At 37.2% G+C, this 19,786-nt stretch overlaps 2 protein-coding genes across 2 annotated transcripts in view; both read right to left on the reverse strand.

The window, feature by feature from the left end:
- Nucleotides 1–6,010, reverse strand: part of LOC148954832 (E3 ubiquitin-protein ligase UHRF1-like) — a 59,198-nt gene extending 53,188 nt beyond the window's left edge. Inside the window, exon 1 of the mRNA XM_089107957.1 lies at nucleotides 5,878–6,010. Coding sequence (XP_088964083.1) covers nucleotides 5,878–5,999 — 122 coding nt within the window. The 5' untranslated portion in view covers nucleotides 6,000–6,010. The remainder of the gene's footprint in view (nucleotides 1–5,877) is intronic.
- A 4,548-nt stretch (nucleotides 6,011–10,558) lies between these two features.
- On the reverse strand, nucleotides 10,559–13,840 carry LOC148954833 (translation initiation factor eIF2B subunit beta-like). Its single transcript, XM_089107960.1, has 3 exons — nucleotides 13,624–13,840; nucleotides 11,902–12,095; nucleotides 10,559–10,672 (listed from the first exon to the last, which is right to left on the reverse strand). Exons 1-3 carry the CDS (start codon nucleotides 13,810–13,812, stop codon nucleotides 10,603–10,605), a joined length of 453 nt encoding a protein of 150 aa, XP_088964086.1. The 5' UTR covers nucleotides 13,813–13,840; the 3' UTR covers nucleotides 10,559–10,602.
- Nucleotides 13,841–19,786: the final 5,946 nt, after the last annotated feature.

A 19,786-nucleotide genomic window follows, 5' to 3' on the forward strand; every position in this document is an offset into this window, starting at 1 on the left:
TTTTTTATGCTCTTTCATTACTTTTAAGGGCAGTTACAAGTCATTGCCTGAAAGTGGTTTTGCAAAAAATAAGAATTTTGGTGAACCTGAAATACAAACACTATCTTGTTTAAAAAAAGATTCTCTTTCAAATGGTCTAATTGACAATGCTGTAAGACGTCTCTAACTGCCTGTATTTTGCAGTTCTCCTTTGCTGAATCACATATTTTTTTATTTCTTTAAAGCAGTTTTGACCCTGTATTGTGTTTTGATATGGAAAACATTTTTCTTTGCCAAAAGGGGAGATTTTGTCCTTTTTTTACAAAAGGAAGATCACTTGCTTTAACTTAACTGCTATTCTTACCTTTTGCAGACATACAGGAGAGCTAATCAAGAAAGTTTATTGTTGTTTGTGGTCAGAATGTCTTGCTGGTAGAAGTGAAAATGACATTGCCAGTGGTCTTTGTGCTATCCTTAATAAGGTTTTTACTACCTATCCTGACATCAGAAACTTGATTACATGGTCAGATTCATGTGTGCCTCAAAATTGTAATCAAATAATGAGCTACATGGTGCAAGACATCCTGAAGAACCATTCACATGTCCAGAGTATAACAATGAAGTATTCTGAGCCTGGCCACTCCACAATTCAGCAGGTCAGAGCTGTTAACATCATCATTGAGAGGTCTTTGAAGCACAAGGAAGTTTTTTGATTGCATCAAAACATCCAAATATTATAATTATAGCTTAGTGCCATTTTCAAAGGTGAAATTGTTACAGTTTAAGTAAGGACTATGCAAAAGGGTGTTCTACAAAACTTTGTTTACAGTTACTACTGCTTCTGTAGCACAGATTGCACCAGAGGCTAGCCCAAGGAGGCCATTGCCCAATGTGTCAGCAGTGAATGTTGTGGAAAGGTTGCTGCCTCCTGTACCTTCAAGTACAGTGGTTGAGTTGCCAACAGCAAACATAAAAGACATAGAATTGCTTTACTGTTTCATGTCAGCAGTAGATGTGGAATATATGAAAAGTCTTACTAGAAGTTGTAACAGAGCTGAGGTACCTAGTACTTTGGCTGAAATCACAGCATGTCCTGAAGCAGTCTCCACTATTAATGCTCTGAGGATTAAAACCAGAAATTGGTAATTGTCAAAATTAAAAATTTGTATCAGATGAAATACGTTTTACTGAAAGTTGCATTCTAATTCATGCTGAGCCAATTTTGTTTTGCTGCTTTGAGCTTAAATTGCATCTCTCCAGCAAACCTCTCTCATGGCCTGTCACTGGGCCCTAACACAGTGACAAAATTTTGCCATCATTGACCTGGAGCACAACAGATCCTGTATGGACCTTAATTGGGTAAAGTTCTACCAAATCATATTATTGAGTTAGGAATAAAGTGAATACACCATTCGATACCTTTTTTTATGCTGATTACAAATATAATAATCATTTCTATCAGAAATGAATTTAGCCCCCCCCCCTATATATGCCAATTCAGGGTTAGGTTGTAGAAATATAAACCCTGAATTGGCATATATAGGGGGAGGCTGAAATTCATTTCTGATAGAAATGGTTACTATATTCGTAATCAGCATAAAAAAGGCATCGAGTTGTATATTCACTTTGTACATAAGTCAATAATATGATCTGGTAGAACTTTACCCTTAATTGCTCTGATATGCAAATTAAGGTAATATATGGGTGGGATTTAAATTCATTTCCAACAAAAATGATTAGGCTATTATATTTGGAAAGAGCATAAAAAAAGGCAGTAAATATTTACCAAATCATATTATTGAGCAACAACTAAAGTTAATATACCATTAAATGCCTTTTTTATGCTTATTACAAATATAATAATTATTTCTATCGGAAATGAATTTAGCCCCCCCCCCCCTATATATGCAAATTCAGGGTTAGGTTAGGTTGTAGAAATATAAACCCTGAATTGGCATATATAGGGGGGCTTAAATTCATTTACGATAGAAATGATTACTATATTTGTAATCAGCATAAAAAAAAGGCATCAAGTGGTATATTCACTTTATACATAAGTCAATAATATGATTTGGTAGAACTTTACCCTTAATTGCTCTGATATGCAAATTAAGGCAAAGTAGTGATCACAGGCAAAGTAGCAACTAGCTTCACCAGTTTTAGCACTGCAGAATAGGCAACTGGGAGGTTGGATAAGATTTTGATAGCTCGAAGAAGATCCAGCATTGAAATATCACTTTTTGACAGATGCAGCTTTGCAAGAGAAAGCTTGGATTTTTTGGCATGTCATCGACATCAAGAATCTCTTGATAATGACACATAACTCTTTCCACTTTCAAAAGTTTGAGAAAATTTGAACTTGAGGGGTCGAAGGCAGATAAAGCGTCGAGCAGAGGCATATTCTGCATGAAACGTTGGCCCATCTCACTTGTGAAACAATCTATTACCTCAAAGTACAGAAGTTTACTGCAGTCTGATTCAACTGGCTGACTGATATTGTGTTTACCGGTTGTTGAGTTTGAAAGAAAGGCTTTGAGATGAATGGAAATGGCTTGACTTCTCTTGTTTCGAGCACTGGTTTTAGATTGTGGAGATTTTAATTCCTGGATATCATTTGAAGCCAAGAATTCAGATATGTTTTTGCTTAAGTTGTTCCATTCGTTATCATTTCTCAGCTTTTGGAGTGTCTCATATGTCCCAGAAATCAGTGCAAGTGCCTTATAAACCAACAAACTTCCGGATTGAAGTTGCTCTGATAAACAATTTACAATGACTAATACTTTTTCCATTATGTGTAAAGTTGAAACAAAAGAGGCAGAGTTGATTTTGTCCAGTAGTCCTGTTGCTTCACACGCTGCCTCGCCGTTGGAACTATCAGAGACTGCGGCAAGCACAGCAACAATACAATCAAATCTGGCCTTCACCTTTGAAATAGAGCGGACTGTGTAAAACCAGCAAGTCTGGACGGTCCTCTCTAGCTCCAAGACTTTTTGCCTGCTAATACACTGGGATTCCACAAATAGCTTGTGACGAGTATTGCTGCATGATATAAATGCGTAAAGTCTTTGCACCACAGAGAAAAATTCAGAAAGTTCGCTGATATTTTTTAGGCAGTCAGTCAAACCCAAGTTTAATCTGTGGGCGTGACAGTGTAAATAAACTGCACGAGGCACCTTCTCCCTAAACTTTGCTTGAACTCTGTTAAATTCCCCACTCATAACAGATGCGCCATCATAACATTGGGCAATACACAGCATCGAATCTACACCAAGCTTTTCTATAGTTTCACAAATCGAGGTGGATAAGCTCTTGGCATCTAATTTGTGCATGTGATAGCAGCCAATTGGTCGCTCCATTACTTTTCCATTTGATATGTACCTGAGTAGGATCGCTAATTGTTCTTTTCTAGAAACGTCTTTTGTCTTGTCAACAAGAATAGCAAAGTAATTAGCTGATTTTACTTCTGAAATAATGTCTTGGTACAAAGCATTTCCTATCAGTTTAACTGCATCATTTTGGTACTGATGACTGCAATAGTGACCATATCGGCGCTGTAACTTGGCCTTCAGCTTTTTGTTGCCTTTAGACATTTCCTCCATCAATTCAACCAAATTACCCCAGTTTGCAGATGTTTCTGATTCGTCATGACCCCTCAAAGCAAGACCCTGGAGGCCAAGAAAGCAAATAGCGCGAAAAATGTACTTCACATGATCTCTATTTTCCTGAACCTCTTGAGATCTGGATTGAATTAAGGCATTTGCTATAGATTTCAAAGTATCAGTACTCATTATCTTAAATTCTACCCATGCTGACATACAATGCCTATGTCTTTCAGAACCATCATGTTGCTTTAATAGAGCAGAACTGTCTTTCCACTTGCAAAATCCTGACTCAATGAAAGCCCTTTTTCAAGCAGTTTCTCCAGCCCTTAGAGTCCCCATAGAAAAATGGCGGCAAGCAAAACAAAACACGGAATTCAAGTTTTTTGAGTATTCATTCCATTCATAAGTCTTATAGTAATGTACACTGAATTTGCTTCCGTTAGAAGTGGAAGCCAGATATCTCTCAAGAATAGGTTGAGCTGGTTTGTCGTGACGCATCCTAGAGATATCTGAGAGAGTTTCTTGACTACTACTGGAACCCGCAAGGGGTTCAGCGATGCAGACGAAACTTTCATGTTGATCTGAGCCATTTATTGTTCTACTTGTTTCCAAAAATTCTTTCACAGTTGGGGGAATTTATCTCAACTAACCCGAGACTTTGGGCACTGACACTATAGCCAGTTTCTTGCACTAAAGTTCCTTCATTTTTCTTCCGCATTTTCACTGAAAAAAAATCCAAAGTTTGTTGTCACTTTTTACTCATAGTTAAACAAGTAGTAGACAATGACTTCACTCAGACACTGCAAGAGAAGAACTGAAGAAACACATAGAAACTCACTTAGAAAATCACTCCCATACTCCACAGTGAAACTACCCCACTTAGAAACCCCATAAACCAATCACTTACATTTCCTGTTCACAACAGTCCCATACACTCCACTGGGACTAGTCATCCCATAAACTATTCAACAACGTCAAGAATCTGCTGACCAAATCCCCTTGAAACCCTAGAACACATTTCCTTTCCCAGCTACTAAAAAAGGCAATATACAAAACTCATAGTTTACAACAAATTCTTAACAAGAACAATAGCAAAACGGGTACTGACCACATGAAGCTTAGTTTTGAATGAACCCTACTCGGAAATAAAATAGTGTACACGCACTTGCTCTTAGACATTTCAAAACAAGATTATATAATTAGGGCACCAGTTTGTTGGTCCTATTTATTGGACCAGTTTCTGGTTTAATATAGCACATAGCTAAAATAAAAATAGCTGTGAAATATAAATAAGAAGGTAATTTTCAAAATCTAGGGGGGGCCATGGCCCCCTGCCCCCCTAATTGGCACCCCTGCCCCCCCCTATATAGGCTATACCTAATCTAACCCAGAATTGGCCTATATGGGGGGGGGGGATGAAATTCATTTCTGATAGAAATAATTATTATATTCGTAATCAGCATAAAAAAAGGCGGCCACTATATACCAAATCATATTATTGAGTTAGGACAAAAGTGAATACACCATGCGATCCCTTTTTTATGCTGATTATAAATATAATAAGCATTTCTATCAGAAATGAATTTCAGCCCCCCCCCCTATATATGCCAATTCAGGGTTAGGTTAGGTAAAGCATATAGGGGGGGAAGGCTGAAATTCATTTCCAAGAGAAATAGCCTACTTATTATATTCATAATCAGCATAAAAAAAGGCATCGAATGGTGTATTCACTTTATTCCTAACTCAATAATATGATTTGGTAGATATTAACCAAAAAGGCATCAAATGGTACATTCACTTTAGTCCTAACTCAATAATATGATTTTGTAGAACTTTACCAAATTTAGCAAATTGACTACCTCCCCCCTCTTTTATTGATTGATAGGAGCTGAAGAAGTGTGGTAGCCTAGGCCAAGCCTAGTCTACTTAACCTAATCTGAAAGCTTTGTGGTAGGTGTAGGCTTTGAGACTTTCAGAAAATAGTTACAGCCAGAATTAGGATCAAAGCAAAATTTTCTACGCCCCCCCTCTATCTTTCCAAGCATAGCCTACCAGCAAGGCTTGTAGCCTAAGATTTGAGTATCCTGGGCCAAATTTGAAATCAGGCTATAGCCTATTCAAAGATACCCTAGAATTAATCAGCTTTCAATAAATGTTTCAAGTCTCGCAAGCAGAAAAGAAGCATGATAGCACCTTCCTTGGTCCATAGATCTATTTCTGAAAGCTTTAGGCCTAGCCTATTCATCTTCCACAAAATTTATAACCTTAAGCTTGCCCAAATCACAAGAAGTTTTACCTCTGCTTGGATGGTGGAACAAGAAACTTCTCTAGAATAATTTTTCGTAATGACCCAATTGTCATCTGCTTAGAAGCGGATATAATTTTTGTTTCATGCCCTTTCTTAACCCTAATATACATTTTAATTCAAAGTCACGTGCAGCGCGAAAGCGGGCTTTTCAAATATTGTGCTCTAGAAAAAATAAGGGGTGTCTGTACCTGCACTGTTTTTTTTTTTTTTTTTTATTTCGGCCTATGTGATTTCACCATTAAAAATTGGTCTTCCAAACAATCGTGGCACAAGCATGGGGTGCGGAACGACAGACTGCTCCGGGTGCCACCCTTGTGCGGGTGACTTAAATTGATCAGAAAAGTTGCTTTATCTCTTGGTTTTAATGTTTACTATTAACTTTGTTATCTGGACGAGACGTTGCTTTCCAAATAGTTTTCATTACCATCTCGTATTTGTCATAACATGGGTCGCAGCGGTAGTAGCTAGAATTAGCTATTTCATTTTAACACATTTTGGCTGATGATAGTACAGTCTGACTTTTGTGTCATAAAACATTTGTGCCACGAGAAGACGCAGGCCAAGTCAATTCAGTTGTTTGGTAAACATTGGCGAGAAAGGAACTCTGTGTAGCAATTGTAATACCAGTATAAATCTAGTAACACTGATGGTGAACCAAAGAAAGTGTATTCAAAGAGACTGTAGAATCGAGACATAGGAAAGTCCATAGATAGTCCAAGTCCGTAAAGTTGTTTAAAGACTATTCATAAGAATTTTGCTCCCCTGAGCAATCGGTGGCATTGAAAGAAGATGTGGTACCTTAGTACACGTTAAGCAGATGGGTGCATAGGAAGTATTTTTCAGGACCTTTAGACAAAAACCGTACAATAGCCGCGCAGGAAATTGCGTCCGACCAGGAACCTACTTGAATACCATTCGGTGAAATTGACCAACGCAAATGTTAAAACATTGTTGTTGTTTTCTTATTTAGCAGGAACATTAAACAAAAATAGATTAGTTGAAAATATTGATTGACACAAAAAATAAAACCAATAATGACAAATAAAAAGTATGTAAGGTGAGAAATAGGTCGTTTGTGATATAGTTTCAAATGTTTTATTTTAAAAAAGGGGTGGCAGTATATGGGTATATCTGTATATTATTTTTTTTTCTAATATGTCGAGTAATACGCATGTACAAATTACAAGCAAAAGAGACGGTTAACATCTAGTGAAATATTTTTTTTATTTAGGTGTTGTTTTTTCCATAAAAAAGCAAGTCTTTTCAGGTGTTTGATGATAGATAAAAGCTAGAAGCCCTGGCTTCAAAGAAACCTCCCCAGCCAGCAATGCAGAACTACTTTGATGGCAAGTAAGCATGCAAAATCAGTATAAAAAGATGGAGTTATCAAAAGAGTTAAAAAAAAGTTTAATTTTGCTCAAATAGTTGTCAGAAAGAACCGGACTGGTGTCACTTCGCATAGTATTGAATTTAATGACCAATGAAAAGCCAGTTGTAGCAAAAAGGGGCAAATAGATCTTAGAAGCGGCTTCACTAGTGAACCTTCACCTAGTGAAGCGGCTTTGGAACTCCACTTCACCAGATTCGGGAACATTCACGAACAGAACTTTTCAGCTTAGGATAAAAATGACTCAGTCCTGTTTGAATATTTTTCAATCACTTTGATTATTTTGGAAGGTAATATTCACAGGAGGCTGAGATACCTATTTCAAAACTAATCCTTCTAGGGCGAAGGGAATTAATTCGGCTCTTAGTTAATCTTTGATGCCTTTATCAATTGTACTTTTTTTATGAATGTGGATGGAAGGTTAAAAGTAAAAGATAAAACAAAATTTTTTTTTGGAAAATTCAATATTAATGACATTATATCTGTTGGCTTTATCTCGGTTGCAAAAAAAAAAAAAAAATCCCTTTGGTGGATCACCACACTGAGTCAGCTTCAATTGATTGCACAAATAAATGGGCTATGCCTCTCAAGAAAGCTTGGAAACACTGTTTATATCTGAAAGCACATTAAGCCATTTATTCTATTTTTTTTCATAATTTATATATCCACTAAATAAACATAAAGATAAAAAAGGACGAATAAAGAACTTTTCGGTCAACCATCTAGGGTCATGCGGAAGGGTTGAAAGAAAGTCGCAAGGAAAGGTTTAAGGGAGGTTGAAACTTTTTAGGAGGGTGTAGAGGGGGATTTTTAATAGATCAGGATGGATAATGAGCAGGCGTAGCTGTTTGGGCCCCAGGCGGCTTGGCGATGCAGTGTTTTGTTAGTAGTAGGAGTTATTTATTTAGTGTCTAGATGTTTGATAAGGTTTTCTATATTTTCATAATATATCATTGTTTAAGGTGGGATTTCTGAATTTAAAATAATTTTTGTTCCTTTTAAGCGTGACTTTTTTTATTTGAGTTAGATTCTGTTCGTTTTAAGATTCAAATTACACATTCTTGAAATTAGGTCTTCGAGAATGACAATATATACTTCGAGGATGACATATAGAAGGGGTCGTCGTATAAACATCAAAGGGGTCTCATTCGATTGGAAATCGAGAGTCCTAGTGCCATTTTTAAAAGTCAAAAGTGATAGGAGGGCAACAAGCCCCCCTCACCCCCCAAGCCGTTTTCCCCCAAATACATCGGATAAAAAAATTGAGGTCGCCATTTTTTTAAAAATATTTAAACGATCATATAACAAAAACTCCTTTACGTAAGGCCAGTCCGTTAAAAATAGTTCAAAGGTCAGATAAGAAAAACTCTTGTGTCGACACCCCTCCCCCCCAGGGCCCGGGGCAGGTGTTGCAAGTATTTCTCTGGGGGATATATGGTTCTTATGGAAGGTATGCCCGTATAAACTTCGGAGTGGGCTCATTTGATTGGAAATTGAAAGTTCTAGTTCACTTTTAAAGAGTCAAAAGATATCGGAGCGCAACCAGCTCCCCGCCCCTCCATGCCATTTTTCCTCAAACCCATCCGATAAGAACTTTGAGAAAGCCATTTTTTTTTAAATGGTTCAAAGATGAAATTAAAATAGACCCCGGAATTAAAACTCCGGGGTCGACACAACCCCCCAGGGCCCGGAGGCAGGCAATGTAAGTAATGCTCTGGGGGCATATATAGTTCGCATAGAAGGGATGGTCGTATAAACTTCGAAGAGGGCTCAATGATCGGAAATTCAAATTTCTCGTTCACTTTTTAAGAGTCAAAAGAGTTCTGAGGGCAACTAGCCCCCCCCCTCTCCACGCCCTATTTTCCTCAAACCCATCTGATAAGAACTTTGAGAGCCAGTTTTTACAAAATTTTTCAACGGTCAGATAACAACCACTCCGGAGGGGGGGGGTATCGTAAGCTATGTCCTGGGGCCGTATGTGGTTCTTAGGAGAGGGGTGCTCGTATAAACTTCAGAGAGGGTTCATATGAATGAAAATTAAAAGTTGTAGTTCATTTCCTCAGAATAAAAAAAGATCGGAAGGCAACTAGCCCCTCCCGCCCTCCACGCCTTTGGGTTTATCGGATGGATAAACCCATCTGACAAAAACTTGAGGTGACCATTTTGTTAAAAATAGTTCGACCATCAGATATTAAAACTCCGGAGTCGACACAACCCCCCAGGGCCCAGGGACCGGCGTTGTAAGTTATACTCTGGGGATATATATGGTTCTTTTAGAAGGGATGCTCGTATAAAATTCAGAGAGGGCTCATTTGATTGATAATAGAAAGTTCTAGTTCACCTTTAAAGAGTCAAAAGAAACCGAAGGTTAATTGGCCCCCACGCCCTTTTTCCCCAAACCCATCCTATAAAATTTTGAGATAGTCATTTTGTTAAAAATAGTTCAAACATCACATAATAAAAACTCTCAGGTTGACACAAACCCATTTTTTCACTTTTATATTGTTACTTTGATGAACATTTGATTTTAAAATAAAGTTTGATTTTGAAATAAAGAATTTTTAAAAACTTGAAACTTTTTGCAATAAAAAACTAAAAAAAATTAATTATAAAAAAACTTTCCTAAAAATAATTTTTTAAAAAAACATTAATGGCAATTTTAAACTTAAGCTCAGAATATAAAAATACCTGTTAAAAATCAAACTCAAAACGACCAGAAATTACTACTAAAGAATAAATGAAACCCAAAATGAACAGAAAAATAAAATCAACAATCTTAGCAAAAAACATACAACAAGTAATAATATAAATTAATAGATAGATCTTAAAGCTCATATTAAGGATAGTAAAAGTTAATTTATGAATTTTGCACCTTTATTAAACACAGATGCGTGATGATGAGTATTGATCCAACTTTTGCTGAGAATTTGAATTACATGAATATGATTTTTATAATATAATACATACGTAATATATATTTATATGTATATGTAATATATATTAACTTATTAAACATGGTTTCTGAAAAAAGACAAAGTGCCATAACTATGAAGGGCCTATACTAAACAGAAGATAATAATTTACACCCCAAATTCTGAGTATGTCTGCCTCGACAAGCATAAACATTTCACTATGTAACATTTTCAAAAAATAAGTTTTCTCTGTCGTTTTTCTTAAAGCTGATGTTACTTCGCTTTTTGGCTTTATATAATGATCACTCAATTAACGGTAGATAAAGCCTGTACGTTCTCGCTATCACAATAAAGTATATAAAGACATATATCCTTTTTCCGATTTAATAAAAAAAAAATCACGGTAAAATTCGACTAAAAGTCTTCTTCTGTGCCATAAATTTCTCTTACGATTCTGTAGCAATAGCCGGGTGGGTGATCACCTCTGTAAGAAAAAAAAAAAACAAGTTAAACATCAATATAATAAGGAGGGGATAAAAAAAAACAACTAGCAACCACAGAACAGTTACTTTGTTAAACAACAAGAAAACTAGCGATATTCGGTATGCTTTTTATTTGGTCATATTTAAAATTAGTTTTTATGTGCGCCAGAAACTTAAACCATTAGCTTGAGCAAGCACATATAAGATAACCCAGAAGTGATGTTAATTTTCTTAATTGTTTATGCTCTTCCTAACTAAGTAAATAATTCAGTTGAACTATATGTTACCAGCTCAGAATTCAAAATTGGTAAAGGTTCGCACAACCTGATTTCTTCTTAACGCAGTGAAGATCATTAGTAACTAAAAAATTCATAACGAGATTATTCGTACACTCGATGAAGGATTTTTTTCTCAGTATATTTCCTTCATTATAAGGGTGATTTACGCGTACATTTGTCAATAAGAATCACATAATAACTAAAGTATTTTTTAATTTACTTCATATTACTATAAATTGCCATCATTAACCTTATTTTAGAATACAGAAAACTCTAAAATCCAGAGTTCAGTTGGCCCCAAAGATTCCGTATAAATTATTCTCAAATTGTTTTTCAAGTACAAAAGCTAATATGCCTCTTAGCTAGCAAAAAATACACTTCAAGGTCTGGGGTGCCTTGCTTTGCTTATTCGCTGGGGTCGGGTTATCGTACAGCGCAAATAGGTCCTTGATTATACTAAGAATTATAGAGAGTGTGGGTATAGAGGTGCCAAGATGGCGATATAAATGTGTTTTTTCTCTTGGACTATATCTTTGCTTTATAAATGAAAAAAACTGATAGTATATTTAACCAATGGTTAGAAGTTTTTGCAGGGTCATAAAGGGGGAGGGGAGTCTATGGGACCCCATGTGAGGTCTTTTCTTAATGCAGATATTTGCGTTAAAAATGGTTAATAAGTTGAGGGAGGGGGGATGAAGGAATGTGTCCCAGGGCCCAGTCTTGGCTTAGAACGGTCTAACTTGTGTGAAATTAGAACAAACTGTGAAAATCATCCTAAACAACAATTTCATATGTTATTAAAATATTTGACATTGGATTTTACTAATTAGAATTATCTAACAAGCTACTTTAACACAAAGGCCTTAAATATAAAGAAGGGATAACGCTCAGCCAAACTAAAGAACAAAAGTTCTTTGATGTCAAGTAACGAAGACTGGAAGTAATAAGCTTACGTTTCAGTAATGAACAAAGTAACGAGTTCTGGTGGAACATAGTCGTAAAGACTGTTCAATGCATAGGCCTGACCAAGCAGATTTTTATCCATCGATGGAAGCATATCATCAGCAGGTTGTATCTTGTCAAAAGCCTCATCGCGGGCGGTACCATATTTGGGAGAGTATTTTGTTGTCGGTCCACAAACAAGGAACTACAATAAACAATAATGGATATAGTCTCAGTTATGGTGTGGAAATAAAATTAACAGAGTAACTTGATAAATAGAAATTGAAAAAAATCTAAATGGCAGCCCCAGCAGTATTGCAATGGGTGACATAACTTTAGAAGATTTAGAACCTTTTCCCCAAACCTGTACATCTATGCAACTTTTTCTTAAACTCTAAACTTTGGTGTAATTTGATAGGGTACAAATTCAGCACAGATGTTCCAAAATTTAATAATACGTCAAATTAATAATGAAAACAGAAAAAAAAGGCAAGGACCGAGAAACAGGAAGGGAAAAGGAAGAGACTATATATTGTAGAGAACTACTTTTCGTAGAGATATTCGGGTTTAGCGTTAAAATATCCAGAGCCTGGTTGAATTCTCCCCCCCTCAGGAATTACTTTTTTTGTTATTATAAAAAACTCGCTCACAAAAATCACAATTTTTAAATCGCGTTTTGTTAGATGTTGATACGGGAGTATGTGATTTCCTAAGAATGGGAAAGGGGCGGGATAAGAGGGGGGTCTCTTAAAAGTCAGAATATTCTAATTTTCAATTATTCTGACAACTTTTTCAACTTCCCGTACCGATTTTCCTTGAAGGAGAGAGAATCACAAGGAAACTTTCAAAGGATACAATCCACTCTTATGTTTCTCTTCCTAAAGATAGGAATCCAAGATATTTTGTAGAAAATGAGTTTGATTTAATTCGAAAGAAAAGAAAAATGAATAAGTTAAATCTAGCTGAAATACCTTATGAAAATCAATACAAATCTGAAAGAACTATAAATGTCAAAATAATTTTGTTTTGGCTAGCCATGAAATTTTTCAAATACCATGAAGCTGCACAACAATTACGTTTCATTTTTTAAGATGAAACTGCACAAGGGGTCTGCTAATACTCATATTGCATCCCATCAGGCCTTTTATAAGGAAAAAATATTACATTACGGAAAAAAATTCATTACTTGCATTTGAATTCCTTGAAAAAATCAAACTTGAAGTAGATATGTTTGGTTTCTTAGGTAAAATCGGAACGTCATTGAAAGCTAAATTCATAAAATTGAAATTTACTGCTGGCAAAGCAAAGGGTATTTCAAGCAATGTAAAAGGAAAAAAGGCGAGTTAAAAGAGATAAGAAGGGAAAAGGGAGATACTGTATATTTTGTCGAGAATACTGCTTGGGCGAACCTACTGCTGGGGACATATAAGGTTTTTATAGAAAGCGTTGTCGTAGAAACTTCAAAAAGGAGTCATTCGAATTTGAAATTGAAAGGACTAGTGCCCTTTTTAATGGTCGAAAGTAACTGGGGGGCAATTTTGAAACAACCTTAGTGTGTCATAATTTTTGACACAATTGGATTACACGAGCTTCTTTCCAATATTAGCAAAGAAGAAAAAAAAAAATGCAAGCGTAGGAGAGAGTATTGTTCTGCCAAACGATAACTCCTGTTGCAAAATACCAAGCCATGTGACTCTTTCCATAATTTACTTAGCTTGAAAATGAACAAATACCGTTTTAGAATAGTGTAAAGCAGCTAAAGCTATGACGTGCATTCCAGAAACTGCCATAAAACCACCGTTAGCATAAACAGCTTGAGGCTCAACAACTATAGTAGTAATTCTAGGCATCATCGCGAAAACATTGCTGTGGGGTACTACAACAACTCGGAGGGACTGACGACTTGAAAAGGCTTTAACCATCTCTGAGTCCTACAACAAAGTTAACACTAGTTGATTATGTACTACCAAGATTATAAATACACAACAAAGACGTAACATCGTAGAACTAGTGGGATAGATGGCATGTTCATTTTTATTTGTATTGCTTTTCCTGATGATACACACTCTTTTTACAGGCTTTGCCAGAAGAATTGACGTAAGATCAATAATTTAGTTTTGTTTAACTGCCGTCGGTTAAACATTGTATTTATCCAACCCTTGATAATTTTAAAATGATAAGTCCCAAGAAGAATATTTTATTAAACATAAAATGATAGTTCCTTAAAGACGGTCTCAAAATACACTGTCTCATTCTAGTCAGATAGAATAGTTGATTATAAATAGATAAAAGTAGATTAGACAAGGCGTAGTATGTTTTTTTTTTACTGATGGAAAAGTTTAGAAGAATGGGAAGACAAGTCTGTGACCGAAGTTAATATGGAACCAAGGTAGTGACAGTAGTCAAGCATGGGACTGAAACATAGCATATCGGAAGGCTGAATAAGATTTGTTAAACCGTTTAAAACCAAGTTTATTCTCTCTTTACAGTCACCTAATAAAGGTTGTTACTTTTAAGATAGCTGCTTCTGCAATGCATAATGTGCACATTCTAATGCTGTGTTGCTTTGCAAGAACGCATGGAATTAATCCAATCAGTATTATTATTTAAACAAGTACAGCATACTCATGCTAGGGGTACATCATTTTGCCTCGAACCCTAACACCAATTGTTTGTTTCTGATACATTTGATAGTAAGAACTGAGGAGGGCTGGGTCAGGAGGCGAAAATTCTGACCCATAATATGCGTACCATTCAGAATCAGGGATAGCAGATGCGGATAAAAACTCATCGCTTTTAGAGGAAAGAAAACGCCAAAGGAGAGAAGGATTAATTTTGGCCCGTGTAGATTCGATATCAATCATCTTTTTTCTGTGAGCTTTTAGCTCCTTTGCGAATTTTCTTTTTGTGATCAGGCGGATTGAATTGACTACCCTCGAACGGGGTTGTCCACAAGAAACCCAAAGTTGAAGCCAAAATTCAGACTTAGAATGGGTATCCACTAACTCTGAATTTTCAGACCAGCCAGGAAGGGTATGATGAAGGGGTCTACTTAGAGGGACGGCAGCTTTTTCAGAACAGAGAAGGGCATGGCCAATTTCTGCGCAATAAAAGTCAACTGATAGTTGTGTTTCCTCCCTTGAAAGAGCAGTTAATCCAGAGAGAAGATGGAAAGGGACACGGATCTTACTAAGGACTCTGGCAGCTTCTTCTTGAAATAAAACAGGGTTAATTTTACGCCAATCACGGCGAGACCTAGGAGGTGTTTTTGAAGTTGTTTGCGTTTGTGTATCTGAGGTATGGCAAGGAATCTCGGCTGAGAACTGTATTGGTAAGTGATCAGACAGCTGAAAATCAAGCACAACCTTGACAGGCGAAATCCCGAGATTTGCGGACGCAACGACGTGATCGAGATCTGATGTGGACATTGAGGTGTGTACATGTGTAAAATTTAAATCTTTGCACTTGAGATCAAACTGGTCTCCAAAAATACTAAGCAACAACGTAGAACGTAAAGACCTAGAGAAGAGCGGTTCATTCAAGTCGCAATTGAAGTCACCAACTAATATGCATTGAAGGCTTAAGGATCTAATACGGTTAAACACTGGCCGAGTTTATCACTAGAATAAGTAAAAGCACGCTCCGAACGCTCATCATGGTAATTTGTAGGCAAATATACATTAATAAAAACACAGCCCTCAACACGAATCGCCAGAAAATTATCATTAACTTCAAATACACTAGATCTTAGAGTCGAACGAACAAAAGTGGCAATACCACCGGAGGGTCGCCCTTTTCCACTTAGCTGCTTCGCTGAAACTGAATAAACCGATACTGAACTATTAAAACTAAGAATACTTTTACTGCGGCTTGTGACGAAATGTTCTTGAAAACAGACAACTTCATTTTGGTCAAAAACAACATCTAAGATCGGAATTTTATTCGCGAACGAGCCATTAATGTTCCACGATAAACATTTAACTGCAGAAGCTTCAGAAGTCATTTCTTTTGTGGATTACTATTTGAGGGACATTTTACACTGTAACACATGTGACTGCCGATTTTGCATTCAACGCAAATGTCGGCTGTCTGCATGGTTCATCTCGCGTAGAACGATGTTCACTTGAGCCACGTCTAGAGCATAAAGGTTCAGCCATACACTGGGAAGCGAGGTGACCAATTTTGTGACAGTTATATCATCGTCTTGGCAAGAACTTCAATGGATCAGCAGGTAGACGCTAGTAGCCAATAATCACCGAAACACTCAGAAATTTTTGGAGCTCACTGAAAGTGTCAAAATACACTTTGAAAGAATGGGATTTTCCACATTGTTCAGTCTTCTTACTATTCGGGATTAGATTTTTTGTCCTTCACAGTTTATATCTTCAGGGACATTTCGAGCTCCTTGGGGGGATTTTTCAAGACAACAGAATAGGTAGAATTTCTGGGCTGGGACGTTTCAGGTGCACTACGACTCCTTGCGAAAATACGGGTGGCTGGAGCGGACTGGGTGGCTAAAAAATTATCAAGCTTCAGAGAGAGCTCATTTACTTTGGCAGTAACTGTTGCATTCACCGGATCTCCGATGACCGGAACCGAGCAGGGGTTAAAGATGACAAATTTTGGCATGCTCACATTATTTTTCGCAGCTGAAACTAGAATTTTGCCATATTTCAATGATATTGTCTTCATCTTTAGAGTAGGACACAAGACGATTCGTAATATTCAAGTCAGTATGAAGGATTCGCTTTGCCTTTATAAAATCTTCGTGTGTATAGAAAGCAACACACGCTTTTACGATACACTCCGATTTTATTCCATCTGTTAGTGCTCTCGTTACACAATTCAGTAACGGATTCGAAATAATTTTTTCACTTTCAGCCATCGTAGTTCTAAGCGTAATTGAATCTCAATGTAAAGTCACAAAACAATGATTTACCCGCAAGGGGGGCTTTTTTAAGTCCCCCCACTTTCCAATAAACGCCTTCTAATTATCCAAATGAAATAATTCAATCCAAATGAAAACTCAATCCAATCAAGCATAAATAACAATCTTTATTTCACTTGTTGCGAAACTTTTTAACCACTGACGGTCACTGTATTCCCCGGTAATGTATTCAAAAGTTAATCCGGCTTAACATCATATAGATGTTCACATGTCAAATGCCAAATGAGAACTGATATATATATATATATATATATATATATATATATATATATATATATATATATATATATATATATATATATATATATATATATATTAAAACTAAATAAAATCAAAGTAGAATAATACCATCATCGCCTGAAGCTAGGAATTCACCATTTGGAGCTAGGAATTCCCCCGCTATTACGTCCTGAACAGTTATCAGCTCAGGCAAAGCTTCCGAATTTCATTCTGTGTAATGCCCGATCCTTAACAAATAAAGTTGATGAGATGGAGATACTGCTGAGAGAAGTGAGTGTTCCTATTGCCGCAATTACCGAATGCTGGGATATCACTGATGAAATGGGTAGAATAAAAGGCTACACTAGCTATTTCAACACTTGCCGTGATAGAGGCTTGAGTAGAAAAGGTGGTGGCGTTAGTATCTATATTCGTAATTACATTTCATCTAAGCTGTTAAATATACCAACCGATTCGTGTCACGAAGATATCTGGGTAGAGTGAAAGCCATCCAAACTATCAAAAAAGTTCTCATGTTTGATAATTGCATCTGTGTATTACCCAGAGAGTGCAAAAAATTGGAAAGAGCTTATCAGCTACTTACAGACCTACATTGATAAACTTCGTCGTGCCCATGCCTATCCTGGCTTCATAAGAGCTGGCGATTTTAACCAGACGAACAGACAATGAGTATCTAGTGTCCTTGATCTGAAGCAGGTAGTTACCATTGCTACGCACCAGAGTGGCAGTACTCTAGACAAAATTTTTACAAACATGAGTGACAATTATTACTCCCCTCGGTCGTTAGGTCCTCTCCAGAGTTCAGATCATTATGTAATTCTCTGGCAAGCCAACAATAACCAACCAAAGCCAAAGAGAACCAAAGTGACTATTCGTCCGCTTAACTCTCAATCAATCTGCGATTTCGGTCGGTGGATCGGGATTTACTGCTTCGACGACCTGTGTTCTATAGTAAACCTGAATAGCAAAGTTCAGCAGTTTAACTCTCTTCTGTCAGAGATGTTTCACAAGTTTTTTCCCACTAAAGTTGTAGTGGTAAGTGAGTCCGATAAACCATGGATCACAAGCGATCTCAAACAAATGATCAAGATGAGGTGCAAGCTGCACAGTTCCGGACAAATAGCCGCGGTGGCAAAACTTAGAAATCGAATCGTGGCCGTCAATCGTTTCAAGCGAAGAAATTATGTTCGGAAAAAGGTAGTAATCCTTCTCCAAAGTAGCAGTCGGAAGTGGCATTTCACAGTGAAACAAATGACTGGCAAGTCAGTTAACAGTGAGCTAAAAATACCCAAGCCTGACGGATCTCAAATGAGCGCTTCAGACGTAAACGAGTTCTTTGCTGGCATTTGTACCACCTACCCCTCAATTACAGAGGCCGAACTGGTTGATCTCTTAGTCGATTGTGAAACTGACGAAATAAAAAAGTTTACCAAATTTACTGTTTTTAAAGAACTTAAAAAACTAAAACCGAATTGCTCTTCCTACCCTGGTGAGTTGCCGGTCAAACTTATTCGCGAATATGCCTTGTTTTTAGCCAAACCATTGGCATCGATCATTAATCAGTGGTTCAGTGAACAAACCTTTCCCGATGCTTGGAAGCGAGCCTATGTCCGCGTAATACCCAAAGCTAAAGAACCTAAGACATGTGATCAGTTAAGACCTATTTCGATCGTACCAAACTTTGCTAAAGTTTCAGAATCTTTCATATATCGTGTACTTCTCACGGATATTTCATAGTCACTTGACCCCTTTCAGTATGGTTGCTTCAAGGGATGCAGCACGTCTGTTTATTTAGTACGGCTTTATCACCTAGTAGTTGAATGGTTGGAGTTTGGAAGCTCGTTTGTAGATTTACTTCTGGTAGACTACCGAAAGGCATTTGATTTGATTAAGCACCCTCTTGCCGCCCAGAATCTCAAGTTAATGGGTGCCCGTAAGCACATCCTCCAATTAGTAGTTGATTTCTTACGTCACAGGTATAAAAAAGTGTACGCCCTTTTTGCCGGTGATATTGAATCGGAATGGGTGGAAATTACATGTGGCGCCCCACAAGGTACCAAATTAGCAGCTCTTCTTTTCCTGGCTGTTATCAACTATGTACTTTCTGACTTTGACGATCGTTTTAAATTCGTCGATGATTTGTCTGCGCTTCTTAAATACCACGTAAAGGATTCGCAAGCTGTAGCCCAGTTCGACCCAAATTTTTCGATCAGTTTAAATCACAGTGTACTGCGAACAGTCTTCAAATTAATGAGAAGAAATCAAAGGTTTTGAGGTTCAACCCACTTAAACACGATTTTACCTGCCCCGCGACTTTGTTCCCTTCTGCTTCGTGCGTGACTATCTTGGGCGTCACCTTTAGTGTGGACTGTTCGTTCTCTATTCATGTACAAGAGCTAGTTAAGAAGGGACATTATGCTATGCGGACACTGGTGGCGATGTGCCGCCTAGGTTTTCCAGTGTATCAGCTGAAAACCACGTACCTCACTTTTATTCGACCCATCCTTGAATATGCGTGTCCCGTCTGGGGCCCACAAGTTCATCACATAGATTACTTAAGTGATGATTTGGAGGGGATCCAGAAACGAGCTGTAAAGATCATCCTTTGCGACAAATATGTAGATTACAACTCCGCTCTGAAGTCACTTGAAATACCAAGCCTTCGCGATCGCCATTTCCAGCTGATGATTCGTTTTGGCCAGTTTTTA

This window comes from Artemia sp. Qi Xiang Cuo, chromosome 2 (assembly GCF_049724085.1).
Source record: "Artemia sp. Qi Xiang Cuo chromosome 2, ASM4972408v1, whole genome shotgun sequence".
NCBI lineage: Eukaryota > Metazoa > Arthropoda > Branchiopoda > Anostraca > Artemiidae > Artemia > Artemia sp. Qi Xiang Cuo.